Source organism: Caloenas nicobarica, chromosome Z (genome assembly GCF_036013445.1).
Source record: "Caloenas nicobarica isolate bCalNic1 chromosome Z, bCalNic1.hap1, whole genome shotgun sequence".
In the NCBI taxonomy this organism is placed as follows: domain Eukaryota; kingdom Metazoa; phylum Chordata; class Aves; order Columbiformes; family Columbidae; genus Caloenas; species Caloenas nicobarica.
In genome coordinates, this window is record NC_088284.1 from 41310862 (window position 1) to 41336576 (window position 25715).

Genomic DNA, 25715 nt, shown 5'->3' on the forward strand with positions numbered 1-25715 from the left:
CCTCCCGCCACTTCCGGGAGCGCCACATAAGTCTCGGGGCTCAAAGGCCACCGTTGCAGCTAACTGACCGGGAAGAAGCGAAGTCAGCGGGGCTGCGGACCCTGGGACAGGTCGTGCTGATACCTCTGCTGGACCAGGTGCGTGCCCAGGGGCTCAGCAGCTCTCCGCGGCGCCCGACGTGCCAACGACCTCACCACACCGCCGAGAGGAGGGGGTGTGGGGTTCAACGGCGGCGATGCGGGGGGGGGGAAGGAAAAAGATCGCGTCGACGTCTCCGCGCATGCGTAAAACTTGCAGCGCTGACCTGCGCGCTGGGTGGGGCGAGTCGGCACTACTGCTCCCAGCATGCACTGCGCCGGCAGTGGTCTTGCGGTAGGTCGCTGCGGGCTGGCGCGTTGCATGCTGGGGATCGTAGTCTGGGCCGCGGGCGGGACCAGGGCTTGGGCGCGGCCTTGGCGTTGTGGCGTCGCCGCACTGGGGGATGCTGAGGGCGGGCGGGACTGCTTCCCTGGAGGAAACGCTCCTGGGAGGTACGACTGGCGCTACCAAGGGCGATAAACCTCGGCTTAGCATCCCTACCTTATCGGCTCCACTGGCCCTGGCCATCTGCCTGTCTTGCAGGGGCTGTGCCCACTCGCCTCTCCTGTTCTCATGTGGTGGTTGCAGTAAACGATTAGGAGCCATTTGCAAAGTGACACGGGTTAGGGTAGTGGCTTAATTTACTTGTCCACGCCTCAGAGGTGGCATTGTTGTCATCTGTAGTGCAGCTTGCATCCTGCACCCCGGTCTGTGTGTGGTCTAACGGTGCCAACAGCCTGTTTAGTGGTGTCATGCTTGAAGAAATTAGGGTGTTCTGAAATGGCAGGGATCTCTGTCAAGAGTGGCTCAGGCTTGCATAAGCCAGGGAGGAATATAGGTGAATGTGTCCATCTAAATACAGGTTCTGGGAAGCACTTTGGTTAGAAAAAGCTCTATGGGGCGTCCCTGTTTCTGGTAGGAAGAATTACAGGTAGAGGCAGGGGAAGTACTTGAAAGCTGGACTAAAAAGACAGTTTTGCAGTTAGGATTGGAGTGTGTTTTTTTGTTTTTGTTTTGGTTTTTTGTGTGTGTTTTTTTGTTTGGGGTTTTTTGTGTGAGTGGGTTTTTTTTGGCGGTGGGTGGTGGTGAAATGGGCATAAAAAGTAAAATAGTTAAATGTAACCAGGTACGACTGTTGTAGCTAAAACACTAAAGCAGAAGGAGTCTGGGTATGTGGAAGTTTCATTGTCTTTGCTGGAGTACTTCACTTGACCGTAAAGCACTGTGTTCTTTTCCAGCTTCAAAAGTATTAAGAATTGATTACTGATTGTAAAAATCTTTGATTTTTAAAGGCTACCAGGTACTTTATGAGTATTGATAGAGATAACAGATGGATTATCTGAAGTAATATGTTTTATGCTGTATAAGAATGCAAGAAGATTTTATGATTTGTTATTTTCAGTGTGCCTTTTTTTTCCCCCTCCAAGACTGGGCCAAAGAAAGTAAATTAGGTATTGAGGAAAAAATGAATATGGACACAGGAAACTAAATCCAGGAAGGAAGCTCATTTAATGGTGTCTTCTTAGTCAGCAGTCCAACAGACTTAACAGTTTGCTAGATCAGGATCCTACTAAATATGTTAAATGTTTATAGATACTACATAATGTATTCTTTCTTCGTTGCCTTATGTACAGTCTTCCAAACTTTTACAGTAGAAACTGCCATTGCAGGAATAAGGATAGAATTTCTGTTTAGCTGAAGTATAAGGTGCCATCCTGGTCAGATGTATCTTATTGCTGTGCAACTTAATTTTGTTAGAACCAGTAACCATGAGCTACATAGAGAATATTCATTGTTTCAGGCAAGAGTTTCATGAACAAAAAGAACTGGAAGAATATTGTTCTGGAACATCTTTTCTTGCAATGTATGAAAGTCTGTGTCAAGCCAAAATGGTCCATCATCCTAGTAGTTAAGTGATAAATCATAAGTGACTGGTTTTGACTTCCAACCATGCTTGGGTAACTGCAGGACTGGCCTTTAGAAGGCCCTGAATGAAGCTTGAATGCATGCTCCTGGCAGATAGGGTATTTCAATTGCTCTTCACCAGTACTCTTTTACTGTCAGAAATGCTAGTTAATTGACTTCTTTTAAACAGAAACACAAGTGTTATCATGGTAGTTTCACTTTCCTTAGTTATCCAACCAAATGTAAACATACAAGAAACTGCTGTGGCAATGAAGATCATTAGAAACATTACTCTGTTTTGGCTCCACTTCTTCCCTGTTCTGAAACACCCTCTTTCCTTGCAGACAGGATTGTAGTGGTGAAAAGCTTATCTGTGCTAGTTCTCTCAAGTATGAGAATTTGACTTTAAACCATTTATGTTGTATGCCAAGACACTTGGCTGTTTTTGAAAGCCAGCTCTAGGTTATGCAAGATGAAGTACTCAGTGAGGCAAAGGTCTTGTCACTGTTTAAAAGTGAAGTTCCAGGCATGCATTTCACGTTGATAACACAGCGATGTTCAGCCCAGCTTTGTGTGTAGTCTAGGATATTCTATAAAAAACATACAATGTTTTATTTTGTAGGAGAAACAAAGTAAATAAAACCAGGCATAATCACTCTTCAGAGCTCTTTACCTTCTTGCCACCCCCAGTATAATAATGGTAGGTGAAAATCTATACATTGAAAAATAAATATTCTGACTTAGATGTTTAGCTTTCGAATACCATCAAATATAAGGAGAGAACATGGATTCCAGAGTGACTGGATATTGTCACTTTCCCAATAATTATATGCGTCTTAGCAGATAGGTCAGGCAAACAGATTACTCTTTTTAGCAGGCTGTGTGTTGTCACATTGTCTAGTCTTTGGACGCTGGCAGCATAAGGAAGAAATTTGCTTAATGCTGTGGATGACTGGCATTCATTAAGAAATTATGACATGGCAGACCCCAAGGTCGATCCTGCTCTTGTAGTTATCAATTAGAGCAGAATCAAACTGCTGTTTTTTCTACATCTTCATTGCTGCTGGAGCACATTTGGAAAAAAAATCATTGAAATCACATAGAGCCTGCATGAATATTTCTGCCTGTGAATATTTCTGCTTTTAATTAATTGCTAATTATTTTGATGGTATTCTTGCTAGACCTAAACTGTTCCTTTACTGATAGCGCATTTGATTAATGACATTTTAGTTTATTAATGTGATCAGGGAAGTCAGACCGTGTCAGGGAATGAATTGTTACCTTGCGTGCAGAGTCTGGTTTGGAACTTCAGGATCTCATTGTCAGATGAATTAATGAACAAAATACATTTCTGTCAGTTTCTGTCTGGGGAGTTGTTTTTTCCTATTTGTCTGTGTGTGTTGGTTTGGTTTTTTTCCCAACTAGGGTGGCTCTTTGGATACATCTAATCTCCAGCACACCTGCATTTGAGGGGTATCCAAATGTTTAAGAATGAGATGAGCAATTTCTTTCTCTCTGGTCTCATCTCTCTGCACCCCATCCAATGAATATAGTGGAAGTCTCCATTGTTTGGAAATTTTAAAATACAGGCTGACAGATCCAACTTTGCATAGAACAGAAATAATGTGTCAAGCAGTGTTTCTTATTGCTTGAGTTGATAGCATGAGGATACTGAGAGTAGTGCAGTGGATGGTGTAACCTCCTCTTAAATGCTATGTTATTGGGATAACTGAACTACAAAGAAACCAGTAAAAAATGAAGATGTGCTCCTCTGACAGTTGGTCCAGCTAACAAATATTGTGAATTTTGTTCAGGTTAGCAATGGTCCGTAGTGGAAAAAATGGTGGGCTCCACCTGAAGCAGATTGCATACTACAAGCGAACTGGAGAGTATCATCCAACAACATTATCAAGTGAAAGAAGTGGAATCAGGAGAGCAGCCAAAAAATTTGTTTTCAAAGGTAAAATGATTCTTTCAAAGTACTCTGAAAATAGATTTTAAAGGTGAAGATTTGCTGATACAAAAAAAAAAAAGTGGGATCTTGGGCTGCAGCATACCGTGGTTTTAATATATATTCTCTATGAAACAAACACTCTGCTTAACCCTTGTTAATATATAACAGAATGTTTACAGAATGGAAACTCAGTCTGCTTTAGTGCTTTTCAGGAGATACTGGGGAAATATGTAGCCATTGCAATCCATAATGTAGAAGACTACAGAAAGTGAAATCCGGTTGTTCAGCTGTAGACAAGGAATGCTTGGTCCAGTCTGGAGGATGCTGTCTCTCTCTGGGCAGAAGTGCAAGCATGGCTTTGCCATCTGTCACCTTACAGCCTACTGCCCCTTCCGAGCTTTATTGCATCCCTGCAAGGACATATATTAGCCTTTGTAGTCTGCTGTGCTCTCTCAATCCTATCAAATCTCCCAAGTCTATGTAGAAAGAAGGCAGGGAGGAGTTAAAGCTGTGAATCGCAACATCAGGTTGCTGGCAGGCAGACAGTAAGTATCATAACATGTTCTGTCTCCCTTTCCTGCCCCCAGCATTAGCTTGTGTTTCAGTCAGAGTTCCTATAGGAATATTGTTTGCATTGTGACTTGCATTTGTAATGCCTCATGTCCAGATTAAAAAGTATAGGTGAGCATTTGGCTGTTTGGAGGAAATATTAAAGTATTTGTAAACAAAAAAGCTACATGTATACAGAAGTGAATTAATTCTGTACTGAATCATGCCTAGTAGCTTAGTGAACTAAACAAAAGACAAAGCACTTGCATATAATTTGCTGGTATTTTTTTTTCTTTCAGAAAATAAATTGTTCTATATTGGAAAAGACAGAAAACAAATGCGCCTGGTAATTGTTTCGGATGAAGAGAAGAAAAAGGTGCTTGAGAAATGCCACAAAAATGCTGCTGGCACTCATCATGGCATATCAAGGACACTGACTTTAGTGGAATCTAGTTACTACTGGACCTCTGTAACAAACGATGTCAAGCAGTGGGTATGGTCTCATAGCTATGGGATTTTTTTTTTTATGTAGTCTGTTACAAATGTTTTGTAGTCATATGACTTTGATAAAGCAAGCACCCATACTGCTTCACAGTGAGGAAATGTAAGCCTACAATCAAATTTCTAATGGTCCTCTTGCTATAGCATAGTGTTTTCCTTTTTCTTTTACTACTGAGCATGTGGCTTGCATATTGTTGTATGTTACCCAATGGTGGGGAGCTATACTGCCTTTAAGTATGCAGAGCACATCTGGTCTTTGAGAGGGATTTCTCTTGCCAGGATTCTTACATATCTTTGCTAGGATACAGTGTACCATCCCAAGGATATGTGGCCAGAGTGGCTGCTGGCAGATCAGAATTTGAAGATGGTGCCACTGTCTTACAGTTAGGCATGTTCAGGACATAGTTAAACAAAGCACTGGTTGGGAAAGTTCCTTCTCCTCCTTTGCCCGAAGATACATGGACATGATCCCCAGGCAGAACGTGATGCTTGAGGGAACTGCATTAAATGTCTTTTGTGGCCAAATTACTGTTGCTATCAGCTTGCTGTATCACCTGAATGCTTTGAGTTCATGTGCAACTATAACATGAACTGAAAATGAGTCTTTGTTTTCAATTCAGACTTGGACAAAGGGGCTCTGTCCTGTAGATAAAGCCGATCCATGTTAAGAATGGTAGATCATGCATCTTGCCAGTGTTTTTTGGCCACCACATACATAGTAGAACCAAAAGGGGAATGATTGGGACTTTCTGTTGATCCCAGCTGCTTCATACTTCCTTTAGTATTTACAGATGGTAATGGATATTCAGATTTATACTGTGGACTTGAAAGAGCACAGTGCTTTTGGGATAAGAAGAGTTCGGCTATGAATTCCTGCTCATTCTTGGCCTTCACTGTTATTTGTTTTGGTTTTGTATTTATACTGGAGCTGGAAAATCTAAGGGTAAAAAAATAAGATGATAAAATGAATTTGTTTAGCGTTGCCTGGTCTGAGCTAACTTACAAAGGGAACAGTGGAGATTTATCATCTTACTGGTTGTGTTAAACCTTCACTATTGCTTTTTTTTGATAATATCTTCCCTGATTTTTGCACTAGGTGTATGCTTGCCAGCATTGCCAAGTGGCAAAGAATACAACCACCACAGCACCCAAAACATACCCTGTCAAAGCAGAGGAGCCATGGACAGCAGTCACTATAGAACTAATGGGACCTTTTAGTGTCACCAACAGAAGCCACAAGTACATCATAGTTATGATAGATTTGTTTACAAGGTGGGCTGTTATCTTGCCACTGCATGACACTTCAGCAGCTGAAATTGCTAAGGCAATCGTAAAGGTGTCTTTCTTATATGGGCCACCTCAAAAAATGCCTATTGGTCAAGGGAAGGAGCTTGTTAATCAGGTGAGTCTTTATGTGGGTGGTTTCTTTGTTTTCAAGAAAAAAAAAAATGCCTGTATTAAATTTGAATTTTAGACCGTTCTTGAAAAAGACTGTAAATATTTTTCTTTAGTTAAAAAAAAAGTTAGCATATACAGAATGACAAACCAATTGTTTGCAGTTGTAACAATTGCAGCATTTCCTAGGGTGTTATTATTTGAATAAAGAACAAAGCAAAATGATTTCCTGGTGGTCATAGTGCAGGTTTTGTCGTGCATCTATACTGGCACAGGCTTCCACACTCCAACATGCTGTATTTCATTCATCCATATTGCCTACTATAGCAGATAGCTGAGGGTATTTTTAACATTGGCCTGTAGTGATTGTGAAGAACTTTTCACACTTTGATCCCCTCAGAGATTATGAAGTCATGAAACTATGATACAGAGGAAGTGACAAATTGAGTCAGTGGCAGAAATGTGTTCAGAACTATCAGTTACTGGCTCCTAAGCCATACTGATTCCTTTAGCTCTCACTCTCAACTCTGGACGGTTTGATGGGGAGTATGTATATAATACTTTTGCTTAGTCACCATCATATCGACAAAAGGGATAGAAAACTGAATTTGTTTACTTGAACTGTGATACAGAAGAGTATTTACCTTCAGTAAATGTGTGTGGTTTTTTTTTTCTTTTGAAGATAAATGAAGAACTGTTTGCACTGTTTGGAATGAAACAAATTGTATTGTCTTATCCTCAGACAGATGATGTAAATGTAAGAACATGCAAGACAATCAAATCTTTCCTTAACAAATACTGCGCTGACCATCCAAATGATTGGAATGAACATTTGTCTGCTATTGCCTATGCTTTCAATTTGACAAATTTGGTATGTGAAGGTTCTTCCTCTTTGGACTGAAGTCCCTCAAAATATCTGCAAAGCTGTATGCTAAATTTGCTTGCTTTTTGCTCCCCGTTTAAACAGGAGCCAGACCAAAACACCCCGTATTTCCAAATGTTTAATCGTAACCCACATGTTCTTGAGCCAATGAATATATGTGTGGAAGGAGAATACAGTATGTTTGCCAAAATATTTGAAGCAACTAAAAAAGTCAGTCAAGCAATGGAAGAAGACAAAATCTCAGATTGCCAGGTAAATGTTGTATATTCAAATTTTACTAGTAAGAAGACTGAAGATAAAAAAAGTGGAAAGGCTTGAAGTGTAAAACACAATCTTTTAAAAAAATGTGGGCTTTTGTATGTTTGGGAGGGCAGTGTTTCGTTTGTTTTTTTCCTTTACCTGTGATCCCTAGATTTCAGTGTGCCAATTCTCATGTGGTTTTGGAGGAAGTAATCTTAAGAGACCTATTGCCAAGAGATACATATCTGACCGAAAGGGCTACATATCTACAGAAGCTGAAAACCATTGCCTATGGGCTAATGGTTTATGAAGATAAAATCTATTTCTTCAGAGCTCTGCAGCCCTACATATTGTGGATTACACACACCCAAAACCACTTAATGTTATGCTTCTGCAATATTAACTGGTGTTATGAAAACACGTTATTACTTTTGGGAAAATAAAATGTAATTCTTATGTATCTTTCTGCAGGTGGAGAAAAGCATTTCAGATGAACAAAAAATTGGAAGCAAAATCACTGCCAAAAGGAAGCCAAAGCAATTAAATACCCTTCGACTAAAAGTTGGTCATGAAGTCCTCAGGCAAAGAAAAAACTGGTGGAGAGATGGCCGTTTCCAGTCAGAATGGGTCGGTCCTTGTATTATAGATTATATCACAGATAATGGCTGTGCAATATTAAGAGATGCCACAGGATCAAGGTTGAAAAGACCCATTAAGATATCTCACCTCAAGCCATACATAAGAGGGTCCAGTGAAAAAGGTACGTTTGTGTGTATTTTTTTATATGCACACACATGTGTATATATATATGTATAAAGTTTAGATTTTTTTTTAACTTTTCTGTTACGTATTTGTATTGGATTATCAAGGTGAACAAGTATCATTCACTCACCAGTGTGACTTAAACTAACACTAGGTAATGTAATAATTGCAGTTTTCAGTAAGGAGAACAGTTAAGTGACTTCAAACCTATGCAGAGCACGAAATGGCTAATAAATCATGTTTAAAGTCTATTTAAAAGTAGCTTCCATTAAAGTTGCTTCTAATGTGGTTTGGCCCTGTTCATGCTGGCTAGTGAAAACATGCTAGAAGTATGATTAGGCTAAACTATATTCGAAGAGCATTTTCTGACTGTTTCTGTTTTGGTGTAGATAGGATTCACATTTATTTTGCTTGTGCAATGGAAGCCTCTTTTTTTTTCGGTTGGTTTTTTTTTGTTTTTGCTTAGTCTGACTAGTGCAGATAGTAAAAGTTTAGACTTTATTTTAACAGAGTGTCCTCTAAAGCCTTAAAATAGAAAAACTACATCAGATAAATGATTTTTTTTTTTAAAGTTTATTTGAAGTTGTGCTACTGAAGAAATAAATGTGTTTCTTTTATGACAGCAAATAAAATTGTCATGCTCTGCAGTAGGACTGCTAGAGATTTCCAGAGACCTGGGTAATCAACCACCACTCTTGCTCTTACACATTCAGTGTGTCCTTTTGGAATGCTGCTGTGTTAATGAAACTGGCAGCTGTTTCTTTTCTGTTGGTGCTGCTTTGAGTCCCCGCAGGCATTTTGAGGAAAGTGAATGCTCAGTGTTTAGAAGACTTCTATCATAGAGCAAGATGCTTTTTTGTTCAAGGTTCTTGAAAAATAGACCAATTCCTACTCTATTGGTGTGTGTGGTTGAGCTTCAGTTCTTCAAAATGCATAAACTGTCTTGAGACAGTAATTTCATCTGTCACCCTTAAAACTGAGAAATTTGCAAAGCTGAAGCTAATTCTGGAATTTCATGTGAGAAGCTGATATTTATGGCAGTTGTCCATTACAGATTTTATAACCAAGACGCTGATTTCATGTAATATCTCCAAGACACTACTTTCACTGTTGGATGATCACTTTGTGGCTTTCAGTTCCTCATTAAATTACTGATCCATAAGGAGGAAGTCACGTGCATGTCAAGCATGCAGATAATCTCCAGCTACTACAATGACTTTGTTGAATTGTGTGTCACAGTATAAAGAGTTAAATGTAGTTGTCTTTGTAGGATCAGAATCTAATATGTTTACCACTAAACACCGCAGAAGCAGTAGGTAAATGTAGCGTTAGTTTCTTCCCTTTCCAAGAAAGTGACTAAAGATTAGTTGTCTGACACAGGCAAAAAATTATAGATTGATTTGCTTACATATTGACATTATGTAGAGAGTTAAACCAGACTTTGCCAAAATAATTGCCAGCCTTTATCAAACAGCCGAACAGCGATCAGGAAAGAGTATTATTTCAGTTGGATAAGAGCAGTGAAACCAGGATGTGAATGATATAGTGAATGACATCTTTTTTGTCCATAAAGAAACATGTATCTTTGTAACAAATGTCCTCTCTTTATTAACAGAGGTGGACTTTTTTTATCTGCAACTTATTTATTATATCTACTGCTGTGGCATAACTCTGGCTGTCCTGTGAGACTTGGTAGCATAACCTTGGATGGGAACAAAACACTTGCAGTGTTCTCTGTGAAATAGATGTGGAAAAGTGTATCTTTGAGGACACTGGTGGGCTTGCCTACCAACTTTTTAAGTGTTTTGCTTACCTTGCTCCAAAAATCTGAAGTATATCTTGTATGTATCACACTTCAGACATGTGAGTTTGGGAATTTTAGAGAGGAAAGGCAAAGCCTGAAAACTGAAAAGTCAAAACACTGTAACCATATATCAAATAAAAGAAAAGCTCAATAGTACTATAGTACTATACAGTAGCAATTACTGTTGTTGTCTTTAAATTCTATAAAACTGTTTCGTTTCTTTTTTTCTTTTTTTAGTTATTTCTTTAAACAATGTGTTGCGTTAAGATTTCCCAGGAGGAACTCAGAGTAGCCACATTTCTGTGTGTGTGCACAAAATGGAAGAATCTACATGTCCATCCATTTAACATATTAGCTCAGTAGGTCACTATGACAGATGTCAAGCTAATAATTGACTTAGCAAAGAAAAACTCTTAATGTGGAGCACTATGAACATTTTTTGTGATGTAACAAGATGCAGATGACATCTAATGCTCAATGAAATTAGGAAACACATTATCACACTGCTGTCACTCAAACATTCTTGTCCTGTTACACAAATTGTTTTGAAAAGTTAGCACCTCACTAACACTTTAAATATGGCTTTCAGTAAACTAGAAGGATGTAATCTAATGGCTACTTTTCTTTTACAGACAAACATTATTTTTTACAACGTGCAGTAGTTGTTGACCATGACTATATTGGCTTATCTGAAAGATCCTATAATCCAAGCCAACAAGAATCTATTGCTGAAGGGGAAATAAATGCCTACACAAAAGATGTCATGTCTGCTGTGTAAATGCCACCTGCAGCCTGCAAACATCAAGAATGAACACATGGTAAACATCAGTCTAGGTTGACAGAAAATCGTTGCATTGATTCAAACACTGCAAAGCCAGACCACTGGCCTTCAGCTTGTTGGACACTTCAGACCAAGATAGAGGATACTTAAGCATAGTCTCATGTCACATTTTATTGCCAGTTTGAAGCTTCTGTGGCAGACTGAAAAAAATGTAGTATCTCCAAATTCCATGTTACAACTTTATGAATATAAGAGTACTGCATGTGTCCACTGGTTAATTTGTATGGACATTAAGAAGCAGTGGCTCTGTTACCAAACACACAGGCACAACCTAGTAAAAGCACACGTTCTAGTACAGTATGACTTGAAGAACATTGTAGGTGTCTAGTGCTTAGTTTATGTGGGTATTGAGAAGAACTCACTGGGTGACCAAAAGTACAGGCACAACCTAGTAAAAGCACAGGTTCTTCTAATGCATTTGAATTTTATGTTTTGTTGGTAGAATGGCAGTGTGGCTGTACCTTACTGTTATCCTCTCAGGACACAATGCATCATCTCACTGTAATGACCTTTTCATTAATCCTTAGATGACTCATTCCTAATGGGCAGAGATACTGTGGGATGAATATAATCTAATCACCTTTATGTAAGTTTTCCTTCTACTATAAAGAAGCTCATGTCCTCCTTTTCTGTTATAAACCAGTTTCCTGTTCTTTCTGAGAAGCTATAAAACCTGTGACTTTTACAGCTTTTAATTTCTAACCTAGCAGAAAAACTGCCAAAATCAAGCATATATAATGTTCTTCACATGAAACAACAAAGCCTTCAGCTGCTCCCCACGTATCAAACCTGTGCTAGAGTGAGCAATTTTAATTACAATCTTAAGAGCATGCAGCATTCATTTGTGCTTTTTTCATGAACAGCTGGTTTCCCTTATGTTTACATCTTCACAGAGCTAGTACAGGTTTGGAGATTTCCACTGCAGTGGTCTAGGAAAGGTGAAGCACGGGTGTTATTATGTGAATTTGTTGAGTAAGTTGTTACTCTTCCAGTGTGAAGAGGAAGAAAACTAGCAGAAAACTGAATTTAGAGATTCAGCAACTTCTATCTGATACTGTGGAAGATTGCTTATCTTGCTCTGAATGTATGTGTTCCCACTCTGCTGCTGAATGTCCTATGACTTAAACAGGCGGAGAAAAATACTATTTATTATGAGTTTTCAGTTAATCTTGGGTAACAAGACATGATCTGCAACACTCATTAGGTACCTAACTCATTGAAATACATACCTAATGTACAGTATGCCTTAGATATCACAGGCCACAGTTGTGTAAGAAAAGAGCTGAGCACTGTGACAGGATCCTATCTTAAAATTCAAATGAATACTTAATACTCAGTATTTTGTGTATTCTAAAATGCAGTCCTACATGTATACTTTTTCTCCGCCAAGGCTGTTTCAGAAAGGGCGTTTTGGGAGGCAGTTGCAGATGCTGGCTTGACAAGCTTCACCTTTGTGCCAGCTGCACAGAGCACTTAGAGATGAACAGGCTTTGTGTTGGCATTGACAAACATACACGAGCTGAGAAGCCTGTATTTCTGTTAGCTGCTCTTATCCCCAGGCCGTGCTGTCCTCTGAAGACAGCTGACCTTTATATCAGTCTAGTGCAGTCAAGGAAGTAAAGAAAGTGGGCTTGGTGAAATACATTTGTCGTGTTTAAAAAAAAAGTTAGGAAATCCTGTTGAATTTGTTATAGCAGAAAACAAACACCAAACAAACCAACCACCACATGTAAATAGGACATAACCCGTAACTGTGAACAGTGGCCTTACTTTGATTTAATTTTTTTCCCCAGTAATGAGCACTGTGGTCATACAGTATTTTTTCCCTGGAATAGTAGTTTAAAGACCATCTGTTTGGGTACTGTGTGCCATGGGCACTGGAGGGTACATGTCATGATAGTGACATTGCAGCCTACATTGTTCCTATGCTAATCCTTAACAGAGGCCCAGTCTCTTTAAAGCAACCCTTCTTCCTCTCTATGTAACTTTGTTTCTTCCACTATGATTGTTGACTAAAGTGGCATCTACTAGGATGGGTTTGTATATTCTTCGATATCGTGTGTCGGTGTGTTCAATACATGTATCTAAAAATGTTAGCATGGGGGATAAAAATCAGAAAATAAGGAAGCTCTCTGCAAGATTCCTTTCTGCTTTGTTAGGTGCAAAAGAAAAACAGTCCTTTTTATTTACTTCAGCTAATAAGTTTCTTATATGCACGTAGTACAGCAGAGCTGTGTTGTGGGGCAATGCAAGTGCTGCGTACTTGTTACAGCTACATTGGAGAGAAAGAAAATGCTACAGTGATGTTGGAATTGGAAGATCCATAAACATTTAACATACTGCATAGCGTTGATCATTCAGGCTTCCTGGTAATTTTGATCTACTGTATTAACAGACAAGCATTAGTGCTTCTTCAGTACACCTAGATGAGGCCTTCTCTGCATGTGGAAAGTTCATTGAAATAAAATACAAGGGTCTCAAACTAATGACGTGGAAAACAATCAATAGAAACTGTGGAAAAAAAAAAAAACACCAGGAAACTTGAGACATTGCAGACAGCACACTGTGCGTGGGGAAGCTCAGAGAAACTCTACGCATGCTTGACATAGCAAAGTATTGTTCAGTGTATGCTTGTGACAGCAGTGAGTCATGACCTGCCTACTTTTGATTTGTATTTTAACCGACTTGGATAAATACACAAATGTCTATCTGTACTCTTTTCCACTGTCACAGAGGTTTGATTTATGATAGGATGATAGCAAAAGACTGTTTCATAACAGAATTCTTAGAATATACTCTTTTCTAATAGAGTTTGTGCCTCCTTATGGCAAGTTGTTTAGGCAGGAGGAATAGAAGCAAGTACAACATGAAACAAAAAGTGCAAATTTCCTCATACATCCCAGGACAGAATTATGAATGTGTATCCTTTGGGTTTGCTAGTAGCACAAACTACCAGCTCATGGTTTGATGAAAAAAAAAAAAAAAACATAAAAAAATCTGCTAGTAAAAAGATTCAGTACAAACCGTGAGTATTTTACTGTGGAACAAAAACCATTCCTCTCTTGTCTGAATACTCCCTGAACTTTCTTATAGTGTTTGTCCATTCTGTATTAAGGTAATCTTGCTTTCCAACTACAAACATTTTTAAAATTTTACCTAGTTCCACCAATGAGTCACAATTTGCTTTTCACAGCAAGCAGTTAAAAACCTTCTGGAAATACCACTTCTGAGAACCAGATAAGTTTCTTTTACTTATTTGCGTGGGTGCAACAGCCATATCAATGGCCTTTTGCAGCAGTTATCATTCCTCTAAGGACCTAGTGTCAAAATCTTTACATAGCAACCTTCTTGGTATTTTCAAAATACGTAATGGAACATTTTTGTGGAGTGGATGCTTTCAGCATATTGAACTAGCTAAAAATAAAACATGCAAGCTCTAGAGTCTCACCACGTGGTGGAAGCTCAGTGAGGGGCATCAGCAGCTCTCATAGTCTGTTGGCCTGAGAGTACACTGCCCACCTGTGAATTCAACAGAAGGAAATACCATGTTGGAAGTCACCAAAACGGTATGCTGTTTTAAATGAGAAGTCTAAAATTGATACAAATAAACAACATTTAGCAGTTTCTTCAGGAAATGGGTATTACAAACTTCCTCTTGTATTAGAAGACCTGCTGGCCTACTATGGAAATCTTGGTGATGAAACCATGTAGACGTTTGGAATGAATAGCAGTGCGTAAACAGCTTAATTTGAAAAGGAAAGCTCTTCCAGAAAGAAACAACCACACAGTACTTAATCTTAAAACATTTGATTCAGTGACTATTAATCCTGAGAAATGCTTTCCCCAGTCAGTTCTCCTTTCCTCCTTTCTGCTTGTACACAGACAAGTGCCACATTTGCAAATACAGGTGCCTGAGTGGCCCACTTGTTTGATGCGTTGTAGTGGGCATTACTACAGGCTCTGAGGGTGGGTTCACACATTCATCTTCTCACAGGGCTCCTGGCTGCAGTCATGTGCAGTCCATCTTATCCCGACGCTGTGCAAAGTGTTGTGGTGACAAAGGGATCTGCAAGAACCTTGCTGCATTGGGAGCAGAAATAGGTACGCCAATAAACCAGACAGGTTGTAGGAGATGCATTCTTCCCAGTCTGCCAGGCAGTGCTGCCCTGCTGCAGATTGCTAGTGCAAGGCCCTACAGGTCAGCAAGATACAACTTTCCATAATTTACCAGTTGTTACTCACATTGTCCTTTTCTGGATGCTGGACAAGAATCTCTGAATTACCAGAAGAGCTGGAATATTCAGAGCTGCAGCTGGTGGCAAGTAGAAGTCCCTTGGATATATAAAGTGATATCTGAGTGGGTTAAAAGGGAATAAATCAGATTTCACAAATTCAATACTTAAAATTAATTGATTTTTTTTTTTTTTTTTTACAATTTATGCCTTTAAACTTTCTGCCTCACTTTGCCTTTCTGTACTAAGTGAATAGCACCATGTCAGTTCCCAGACATACTGAAAAAAACATTTCACAGAGCTGGCAGGCATAGTGATTAAAGCTCCAATAGAAAGCTCCAAAAAAAAGTTATTATAAGTTAGCACAGAATTTCAGTGACATGCAGTAAATAACACATGGGCTTCCCCACTAGATTTTTTTGAATGTTTATGTAATGAGAGACATCATCCATCACTTCCACAGATTAAAGACGTAGGAACAGGAGAGTAGGCTAAATAGGAACAGGACAGAATTTAGCATATGGTTACACTGTTATACTGTCAAACTTAATTTTTGAGATTCTTAAGTTCCTTATATGTGATGCTGCATATGTTAGGGATTTATTTTGGAGTGCACACTTGAGCCCTGACTTTGCCCCCGTGCTGGCAGTCACAGGGTGGCAGCCTGTCCCCACAGGAGTGCACCCCACACACCCAGCACTGGCTCTGTGCCGCGGCGTGGTCAACACGTGATGCTTATAGGAACTATAATTACCCAGTGGTTTGTTTCTCTGAGACTTTCCCAATCTATATTGTCAGCGAAATTGTCTGGTTACAGCAGAAACTGTAAACAGATAATAATTATGGAAGCATAAATGTATTTCTGAGAGCAATGTGACCTGCATTGTGTGAAGGCTGCATGACTGACCTTTCACATAAATTAGAGTACCAAAATAATCTGCTCGTGCTTTAGGTAGATTGTATCATAACTGCCAACTGTGTCAAACATTCAATGCAGCTTTGCAGCTGCCAGAGAACTGGGCATCTTCCAGTACTCATTAAAACTTGGTTGCTGTGGGCAAGATCTCACATACAAGTGCCTGGAAAAAGGCCATCCCTCCAGTTAATCGTTACAAGTACCACAGTGTGTGACCTGAGACCTCCCCCAACTCAAGGAAACAGGGCAGAACTGTGGGAGTCCAAGTACTTTTCTCTTGAGCTGTAGTTTAGGATGTGGCATGGCTGAAGAAACCAGTGACAAATGTGTGTGGGGGAAAAGGATCAAAGCACTGAAGAATGCAGTTGGCCAGGGCAGAGTTCTGCTCTTAAAAACGTATGTGGTAAGTAGCACCAACTTTAGCCTGTTGTGGCTGGATATGTGGGTTGCCTTATCCCTATTCTGACAAAATTCTTAAATTCTAATAATAACTTTTAAAAAATTAGGTTTCTCATATGTTTCACTTTGAAAAATAAATGTAGTTGGAAATCAATAATAATTTCCCTAGTTTGCTGAACTGTTACCATTTAGTGTTTGCTAGGAACAAATTGCTTCACTGCATCTTTCAAATGGTACTTTTGGCACAGTCCCTAGAAAAAATTGTCTCTACATCATCTGTCTATTTTTTTGAAAGCTGGACAATGAAATCAGAGAGAGCTTCACTCTCAGGATGTTGTGCTTCCTAAGCAAGTAATTAATAATAAACACTAGCACAAAGGAGTTAAAGAAAGGAGCAGTTTAGCAAGTGTGCCTTCATGACCTGTAGTATTTAGAATATTCTAGAGCAACTTCTAAGTTGACCCCCATACAGCTCTCCTTTGTCCTTCTCCAAATATGTGTGTAACAAAGCCAGCTAGATGCTCCTTTAGGTTTTCCAGACACCATGTCCAGAAACAGCAAGAAGTTCGCAGGTTTTGCTTGGGCAAGTAGCTGCCACTGGAGATTTGAAATGCTCCTCTACACTGTTAGTTCCCCTCTTTTCTTCTGCAAGTGATGTTGATCTATGCAAAAGAATCTAAATTTTTCACAGGTATTGGAGAGGAGTCATATTGAAGAGCAGTCATAGTGTAAATTTTGCTAACAAATTTTGATTATTCACAATGGAGAAAAAAATATTTTCACATTTAGAATTAAAAAAACAGGTAAAGGCAAATCAGGATGCTAAAACTCTAGGATTTACTAGCATCTATTTTACACAGATAATATATTGGCCTAATTTCAGCTCTTAATTTTAGTTGACCTAGACATTTGGTTCTGTTTCTTTTTCATTAGCACATTACATGAATCTACAGAATCTGTGCATTATATTGTAACACAGCCTTTCAAATTTAAAAGTACGTCCTAATGTGCAATTAAATAATAAAGTTGCTTTTGAATTGTTCAGCAGTGATCTACTCCCCACAACTTGTATTGCTAATACATACGTAGTCTTTCAAACAAGTTCCCACGTGTGTTTGAAGAGCAAGATAGAAATCAAGAGTCTCTTCTCTGTACCATGGCCCACACTTAATCCTAATCCTTTGTAGCATGACAGACATTACTTACCTAAAAGTTATGATAAAACATAAATAAATGCAAGCAAAAAGCTGTTGCAATTTACGGCATTGATCTATAAACCCTTATTAACTACTACAGTGCACTGCTTAATTAGAAAACTCTACTTAATCAAGATGTTTCCCAAGGAATCAATTTACAGCTAATGATACGTGTGGAAAGGACAGCTGCTTAATTGGGATAGTAATTTCATTTAATTGGGACACCTTCAGGTGACTTGGGTGACAACCTGCACATTACAGTTCAGTGCATCCTCCTCATGGCACCTTGCAGTTGCCCCAGTCTGCCCTCACTTACAGCTGGTTCACAGCAAGCTACTGAAAATCACCCGACGCTGCTTAGCAGTGAATAATCAGCCACCTTCCTGTCACTCTGAAAGACATACAGTACGTCAGACTATTCAAAACAGGGAGATACTCAACACAGTACTAACACAGGGAAAGGTGCTCAGCTACTTCATCAGCCTGATTTTAATGAAAATATTCAGCCCATATGATAGGCAAGATTCTTCCATCTTGAGAAGGCTTAAGAAAAGATTAATTAACAATTCATGAAAGTCTCATGTCTTTGAAGTCTTAAAGCGTGCAAATCCACAGTGTTCATTAAAAAGCATAGTCTGAACAGGAACAATTGCTGAAACTAAATTAATCACGCGCACTCAAAATCAACTTGCCAAGACTGAATAACCAGCATGCAACACTGAACACATAAATAACAATATTAGCACATAGAACAAGCTAGGATGGAGAATGGTCTGCTGCCTTATTAAAACTAGAGCTATGATTATAGAAAGCTTGTTATCAAATTTTCTGTTGCAGTATGAAGTCTCTGGTACATTGTTTTCATAAGATGCAGCCGATGCAGCAATAGGGAACATCCAGTGCCTTCAAGCAGGTTCAGATTTTCTGCCATGGTACCTGTATGAAATTAGACCATCCAACTTGAGGTGCTGCAGTTTGCTTGCTGCTGGAAAGTAACTGGTTACCTAGCAACATAATTATTAGAAAAAAAAAAAATCACAGAATGGGTTGACTTGGAAAGGATCACCTAGTCCACCCCACCCTGCCATAGGCATGCAGGGACGTCTTCCGCTAGATCATGTTGCTCAAAGGCCTGTCCAACCTGACTTCGAATGCAGCGAATTATGGGGCATCCACAACTTCTCTGGACAACCAGTTCCAGTGTGTCACCACCCTCATAGTAAAGAATTTAGTCCTAATATCCAATATAAAACCTAGCCTCTTTTAGTTTAAAACCATTGCCCCTTGTCCCATGCCTGCAGACTAGGTAAAAAATCTGTCTTTCTTAGAAGACTGCTTTAAGTATTGAAAGGCTGAGATAAGGTCTCCTGGAGCCTTCTCTTCTCCAGGCTAAAAAACTCCAACTCTCTCAGCCTTTCTTCATAGGAGAGGTGCTCCAGGTTTCTGACCATTTTCATGGCCCTCCTCTGGACCCTCTCCAACAGGTCCATGTCTTTCTAGTGCTAGAGATCCCAAAGCTGCATGCAGTACGCGAGGTGGGATGTCAAAAGAACGGGGAGAATCACCTCCCTCAACACATTTCTCTTAATGCAGCCTACATAAAGACCAACCTCTGAATTCCAGAGAGTAGAAATTATGACTAATGTTGAATTAATCTGTCTGAATTTGTACTTGCAATTAAATAGTGTTTGGCTACTCCTCCCTCAACAAAGCATTTTTTTAATTGGAGATAAGGATCAACTAAAGGAAAGGAGTAAGGTGGCAGCTGCATATTGTCTTTATCAACATAATACCATGGAAGCATAGAACCCAACATCAGAAGGATGTAATATGAATTACCCAAATGTTAGAAAAATATACCCTTACTCATTGCTTTTAAGAAAAGCCTGTGATATTTTAGAACCAATGTCATATATACCACCTATGATAGCAATGCCACCACAGCTCTCTTAACTGCCATCTTTGCAGACAGCTTTAGAAGATCCTTCCCAGCTATCTTATTTGTTTTTACTAATATAGAACAGGATCAAGACCACAGCTAAAACTAACACTGCTTTGCTTTTCAAAAGCGGGACAGAAACAGGTTATTTTCCTTTTAACATCAGGAAAATAGAAATTAGCAGAAGAGGAAGCAACTTAGAGCATGCACTAAATACAATGACATGAAACTGAGCCTGTACTCCAGCATTTTAGAAAGCTGGCTATACTTGAGAAAAAACAACCTGTCAAGGATTTTAAGTTTTTGTTCCAGAAGAAGCAGATTTAGAAAACCTTGCTGGGAGAAAAAAACCTTTTTGCTCCACTATGATTACCCTTATTTCCTCAAACACCACCTTGCAAAACCTGCTACCACAAGAAACCTACTGCCTATTTTTCAAGCTCAACACCAGCGACAGCCTATTACAACACCTGCAATGATGATAATGAAAGCCATGTCATAAAAACCTAAGGCAATTACAGCTGTGTACACTCTACTCATAACACAGGTTTTAAAAGAAGATTAATCATGCTCTGATCCTCAAACTAGACTGATAAATCACAATGATGTCACATGATGATTCACTCTTCAGATGACTCACACGGCCAGCATAATTATCTAGCAGGACTTCTGCAAGTCTCCTGTTCGATGAGTGAGCGTATTACAGGATTGAGGACTCCTGTTGTACAAATGAAAAGAAGTTTGGAGAAACAAGAAAATCAGTACTACAAATCAGGTAGTACAAAATGCCTTTGCTGACTAATTTGCGTATTTGAGAGACAGGTTTCCTCTTAGCTGTGACCATGTTTTATTAAAGTAAATACCCTGCAGTTTTATTTTACAAGTAAAATTCCTCTTTAAATGTTTAAGCTCGACTTTGTACACGTATGTTAATTATTAGTCTTTAAAAAATATCCCTTGCGAAATAGCAAAATATTTTTCCAGCTTCCATACAAAATACCACCTTTTCGCTGCTGTTAGAAGACATGAACATTTTTACTGCATTAAGTGCTCTGTGTAATTTTTACACAAGTTATAGACAAAAAACTTAAAAGTATGTAAAAATTCCAAAGTACACTCTGACAGCTAATGCTTTGCGAATACTTTATTACACAAATTACATTCAGCTTCTGAAAATAGTGTTCTAACAGTGATACCATCTAAAAATAAGACATCCCCAAAACACATCAAGTTAGGAAGAAGAAAAAAATTAAATAGAGACTTTTTTCTTTCCTTCAATGCAATATAATGTTAGTGATTTTAAAAAAATAGAAGAAGATTTAGCAGCTTTATTTTCTTGTGGCACTGTATTTTCTCTGTACTGCAACAGGTTAAGGACATTGAGGAGGAAAGGCACAAAACAGAAACTGGCAACTGAATAGTTATAGGAAAAATATTTTGATGAAGCAGATAGTAAGACTTATTTACAAGATCCCCAAATTCAGATGAGAAAATACTTCTGCTTTAAATCAGTGCTGCAATTAGAAGATTGGTTGCTTTATTAAGATGTTCACATAAAAAACAACAGCACTGATATGGAACTTCCATACACTCCTCCACTTAAAAAACAGAACTAAAGCCAAACAAAAATTAAAGGAACCAGTGTAGAGCCCCACACAGACTAGTACAGTTTACAATTAAATACACAAAATCTTAAACGTGCTTAAGGGAAAAGGAATCTGACATTCTGGGTTGAATTGTATAACGGAGAACTCAAAGGCTGGTTTCAGGATGATGAAGGTGCTGATGGGGGTGGAGGTGCTGAACACTCTTCCTCTGAATCTGTGCCATCATCTTCATCTTTTTCTTGATCACTTCCTTCAGTGCTCAGTCGGTCAAACCCTTTTCGGCTGTAGCCTTTGTGACTTGCAAAGAAGTTCCCAAGGTTAAGACCACCGCTGCCTTTCCCTGTGGAATGGAAAGGCTTGTCATAAGGTTTGCTTTACTATATAGCGGGAGTAAAAATCCATCTGTTCATTCAACAGTATAGTGGAGATTATTTTAAGTGTCCTTCCAGAAACTGTTCTTACAAATCAGCACAAGAACCACAAAAGCTAAGTATAGAGATCATGAAAGAGAATCCATTGTTTCATTAAGTCTTTATGTAGGCTATTCGTGTTCACACCAGCTTGCCCTTAGTCTCAAAGTGCTTTGTTTCATTCACCAGATCCATAGATAATTCATTATAACAGCTCCTGCTCTCCCATAGGAGAAAACCTCCATTTACTGTGTTTTTAAAAGATCTTCAATGACTTAGACTTACCTCTAAGTCTGCCTAAAATTCTGCCTGAACTTGAATCAAGTTTGTGTTCCCCATCAGCTGAAAAATAAGGTAGATTTCAAAAATAAGCTAAAAAAATCATAGTCTATGATTAAAAAATATATATATTCTCTGATACAAAGCACAGACATTTGACAAATTGATCAGCAGCTCTAAGAAACAAAACTGATACTTTTCAGCTTCTTGATTAAGGTCAAATTTTAATTCCTGACAAAATTATCATACCGCAGATGTTCAGTTTATGCCAATTCAGCCCTTAAGAAGATTCGTAGGTAAGTTATTTCTGAGAATTTCATTCCCTCAGCTGTTTACTTATGTTACTGTGAAGGGTTTACAGGAAGGACAAGAATCTTGTCATTTGTAATGTGCACAACTGCATTCCAGCACACTGCAAAATACAGGCTGGCGTTTGAAAAGGTATAGTTTCTCTTCAGAGAAGACTGTTCTTCTGGAAGACAGTGATCTGTGAATTTCTTAAGGTATTTGGGAGGAACTTTCTCTCCTGCCTCACAAACTATATCCTCCCCCTTGGTAACTCCTTTTGCCCTTCATCTGAAGAAAATTTAAATGCCATGACCAAACTGTCTTTTCCTGTATACTACTCAGTTTCCATAAATCTGCGCAAGAAGTTTACTTTTACCAATGTAACTATATCATGCTATTTGACACAGTGATTTCAAGCACTGCTTGAATCCAAATGGAATGCAAAGATGCTGTTATACACGGTGTTTCAAAAGGATGGACCCAATATGTTACAATTACACAAAAATTTACGAACAGTTTAATGAGTTATCAAGGTTTAGGAACCTTTTTATAAATGCTCTGTGTTTCCTCCACCTGCTGTATGGACTTAAGAGCTTCATTCATGAGTGGCTTGTGGTTGCAGAGATACAGTGATTTCAAATTGGCTCCATCTTTTTGAAACACCCTGTATATCATACCCATTAACAGCAGCACTGCAGTAGTCTAGAGTGTTGGCACATTTCATGTGCTAAACATGTCTGAACATAAGGAGTCAGGAAGCTGCACACTAAAACCTTCCAATAAAATGCCTCCAATTCAGTTGCACAGCAATATTAGGTCACTGAATTACCTGCTCCATCATAGTATCTCCTAGATAGTGGCAGAACTGTTATTTGTCTATTCTGTGTACTTTTTCTTCTGTTGATGAGAATATCTTGATGAAACTATTTATACCATACAAAATAATAAGTGTTACGATCAAACTACTGCAGTCTACCAGTTTCTCAGAAACAATGTTATTATATATCAATTAAGAACAAATTTACATAGCATTGTAAGTACCAGTTAAAGCTCTCACAGCAATGGATGGCAGTGCATTATGGAAACATGTCTAATTCACAAAATGCACACGGTATTAGTGAACAATAATAATCTCTTGTAAATGTTATCTATTTGATTTTGTTTATACATTTATCATACCCACAGAGTCCTTTGTTCTCAAAAATTTGAAGATCCCAAAGTGACAATCAAACTATGCCCAGAGTATTAAAATTTCTGTATTCTAGATGGTAACATTAATATATATTAGTTGTTTCTGAGGCATCAATTTTCGGCTTGGCATCAGTTAAGATATCCATATTCTGAAAAGGTGTTGGCTTGAGCTGTATTATTAAAGTCATAGTTGCTGTGTGCACACTGATTCATAGTTTGCATGCAGAGTCACAGTAACTCTCCAGAAGGGTAAAGGGACAGTAAGCCTCTCTCTTCATACCCTCATCCCTCAGTGTTCAGTGATGTTTTGAACTGGAATAATAAAAGCCTGTCTAGAATCACTCATGGTTACCTCCATAGACAGATGTCTTCCTCCATCGAATAAATACTAAAATTGCCAGCAGGACAACAACAGGGATAATTAGAAGAGTTGTAATAAGAACAAAGGAAACTCCAGTTCTGGCCTGCTGGACCAAATGTTGTTTTTCCTGCTTCTTTAGAGACTCTGTTGATTCTGGGTTGTTTTTCAATTTGGCTTCTACGATTGTTTCTGATTCTTTAAAAAGAAGACAATTTCAGTATGTAATCCATATACATCAAGCAACACAGAACAAGGTATTAAAGAACAAGCTAGAATACCTGAAGTATGAGTAACAAGGCAACAAAAGACAAACAATTGTGGAGACATTTTTAGCTCTTGCTGATGTTATTCCAAACATAAAGCAGAGAGAGTCTGACTGATATCATTCACTAGTAAAGATGCCCTCCTCTTTTCTTGAATGGGGAAAGGAAACATGTCAGGGAGAGCTTTGCCTTACAAAGTATCTACCATTCAAAATATAGGAAAATCTTCAAAAGATCTATTTCTGCAAATAGGCATGTGATGTAATATCAAGTAAATATCTCCTTTTGATAAGAACACTTCCACAAGAAATATAGGAATCCAGTATATGCTGTATTATAACAAACAAAAAGGAAAGGATTTAAAGTTCTTCTAATAAACTTGTGACAAAGGGTTAAATTTTGAGAACTGCTATATCCCATGAAAGAACTTTAGCTCAGTAAATCCAGAAAGCTTTTGAAAACTGCATCCAGTCATTCCTGACTAATTTTTTACCTTTCAGCCTGGAAGGAGAAAAACAAGTTAAATAAAATCCTCTGTGCTGTTTCATGTGTGTATAAATGATCACATGCTTTGTGCTAACTTTTAATGAGTAAAACTATCTAGCTATATATTTTTAAGTCTGACTCAAGCATATGTCTAAAGCAGTAGCTTCATCAGAAGCACACTCTGAATCAACTCTTTCGATTCTGTGTAAAACTTAAAATGATGTTCTATTCTGAAATAATAGTGAATGCTTCCGTTTACACATAACACTAATAAAGTGATAACAATGATACAACCATAACAGGCTATATGTTCCATTAGTAGTCATAGCCAAGAACAATTTTCCTCCACCACCTTGCCCACCTCTAGACAAAGCTACAATTCTCCACGTATTTTTGCCCACTTCACAGCACTGCAAGCAATAGTAACAATGTCAGCAGGAGGCTGTGAAAGTGCAAGTCACTCCCGTTCTTGTATTAAGCAGAGGATGGCACGCAGTCCATGGGCTGTTTTCTTCAAATGAAGTTGAAAGGTGTTAATTTCAGCCTACCTACCCTAAGCAGTTTTACAGATTTTTACCTAAAACTATTTCTTACTATTGCATTTTTCCCTGTAACATTAGAAGTGTCAGCTAGCATGGTATTTCCCTAACGAAAGCTGAAATGCATTAATATATCCCTAGATTTATTGCACTGTGGATGCTGTAATGTCCACACTTTGCTTTTCAGTGCTTCAGGAGGGCTGATGTACCAACAGAGAAAAAACAGAAGGATAATTGTTTTGACAATATGGATTTCACTGTTTTATGATGTCAGCCTCCTTTATTCTCTATGTTTGCAATTGGCAGTTGGGCTCTTTTGGTATTTTTCTCTGTCTGCATAAACATGGCTAAAACTAACCACACAAGCTCTGAATTCAAAGAAAAACCATTAAGAACATTTGAACATTCTATAAAGGCCTCTCCATAGCCTGGGACTGTTTTTCTTGAAGGGAAACTAGCTTTTCCTTTTCAACATAAAAGATCAGTGTAACAGAATACAAATAGTTAAAATTACTTTTCATCTTCCTGAATCGCTATTTTACCCTTTTCAGTCTCCTCTACATGTATTTATTTCCATATATTAAGTTTCTACATGCGGTTTGTTTTTGGTTTTTTTCCCCTTTAATGCAGATAAATTGGAGGAAAAAGAAAAAAAAGTGGTAAATCTAGGATAATAAATCTAAATAGAAAAAATTAT

General features: G+C 38.5%; 3 protein-coding genes across 26 annotated transcripts in view; 1 reads left to right on the forward strand and 2 right to left on the reverse strand.

Moving 5' to 3' along the window:
- PPIP5K2 (diphosphoinositol pentakisphosphate kinase 2) overlaps nt 1–227 on the reverse strand; it is a 58735-nt gene extending 58508 nt beyond the window's left edge. For 9 of the 10 annotated variants that reach the window (XM_065657853.1, XM_065657860.1, XM_065657859.1 and 6 more), the window contains exon 1: nt 69–227. The gene's annotated coding sequence lies outside the window, so the exon portion shown is untranslated. The remainder of the gene's footprint in view (nt 1–68) is intronic. The other variant, XM_065657852.1, reaches the window with a different exon arrangement.
- Nucleotides 27–12325, forward strand: GIN1 (gypsy retrotransposon integrase 1). Its single transcript, XM_065657861.1, has 8 exons — nt 27–137; nt 3798–3943; nt 4786–4979; nt 6084–6389; nt 7065–7253; nt 7350–7517; nt 7977–8265; nt 10704–12325. Exons 2-8 carry the CDS (start codon nt 3805–3807, stop codon nt 10847–10849), a joined length of 1431 nt encoding a protein of 476 aa, XP_065513933.1. The 5' UTR covers nt 27–137; nt 3798–3804; the 3' UTR covers nt 10850–12325.
- An 8395-nt stretch (nt 12326–20720) lies between these two features.
- PAM (peptidylglycine alpha-amidating monooxygenase) overlaps nt 20721–25715 on the reverse strand; it is a 146328-nt gene continuing 141333 nt past the window's right edge. For 7 of the 15 annotated variants that reach the window (XM_065655528.1, XM_065655527.1, XM_065655519.1 and 4 more), the window contains 3 exons: nt 23722–23925; nt 21897–21953; nt 20721–21541 (listed from right to left, as the gene is read on the reverse strand). In XM_065655528.1, the coding sequence (XP_065511600.1) occupies nt 21360–21541; nt 21897–21953; nt 23722–23925 (443 nt within the window). In that variant the 3' untranslated portion in view covers nt 20721–21359. The remainder of the gene's footprint in view (nt 21542–21896; nt 21954–23721; nt 23926–25715) is intronic. The other 8 variants (XM_065655531.1, XM_065655525.1, XM_065655526.1 and 5 more) reach the window with 3 other exon arrangements.

What these genes read in the sequence shown, in the direction of transcription:
- GIN1 (XM_065657861.1), top strand. Translation starts at nt 3,805, where the DNA reads ATGGTCCGTAGTGGAAAAAATGGTGGGCTCCACCTGAAGCAGATTGCA. An exon ending in CAAAAAATTTGTTTTCAAAG is followed by an intron (nt 3,944 to 4,785) that starts GTAAAATGATTC and finishes TTTTTCTTTCAG; the next exon opens with AAAATAAATTGTTCTATATT. An exon ending in GGAAGGAGCTTGTTAATCAG is followed by an intron (nt 6,390 to 7,064) that starts GTGAGTCTTTAT and finishes TTTCTTTTGAAG; the next exon opens with ATAAATGAAGAACTGTTTGC.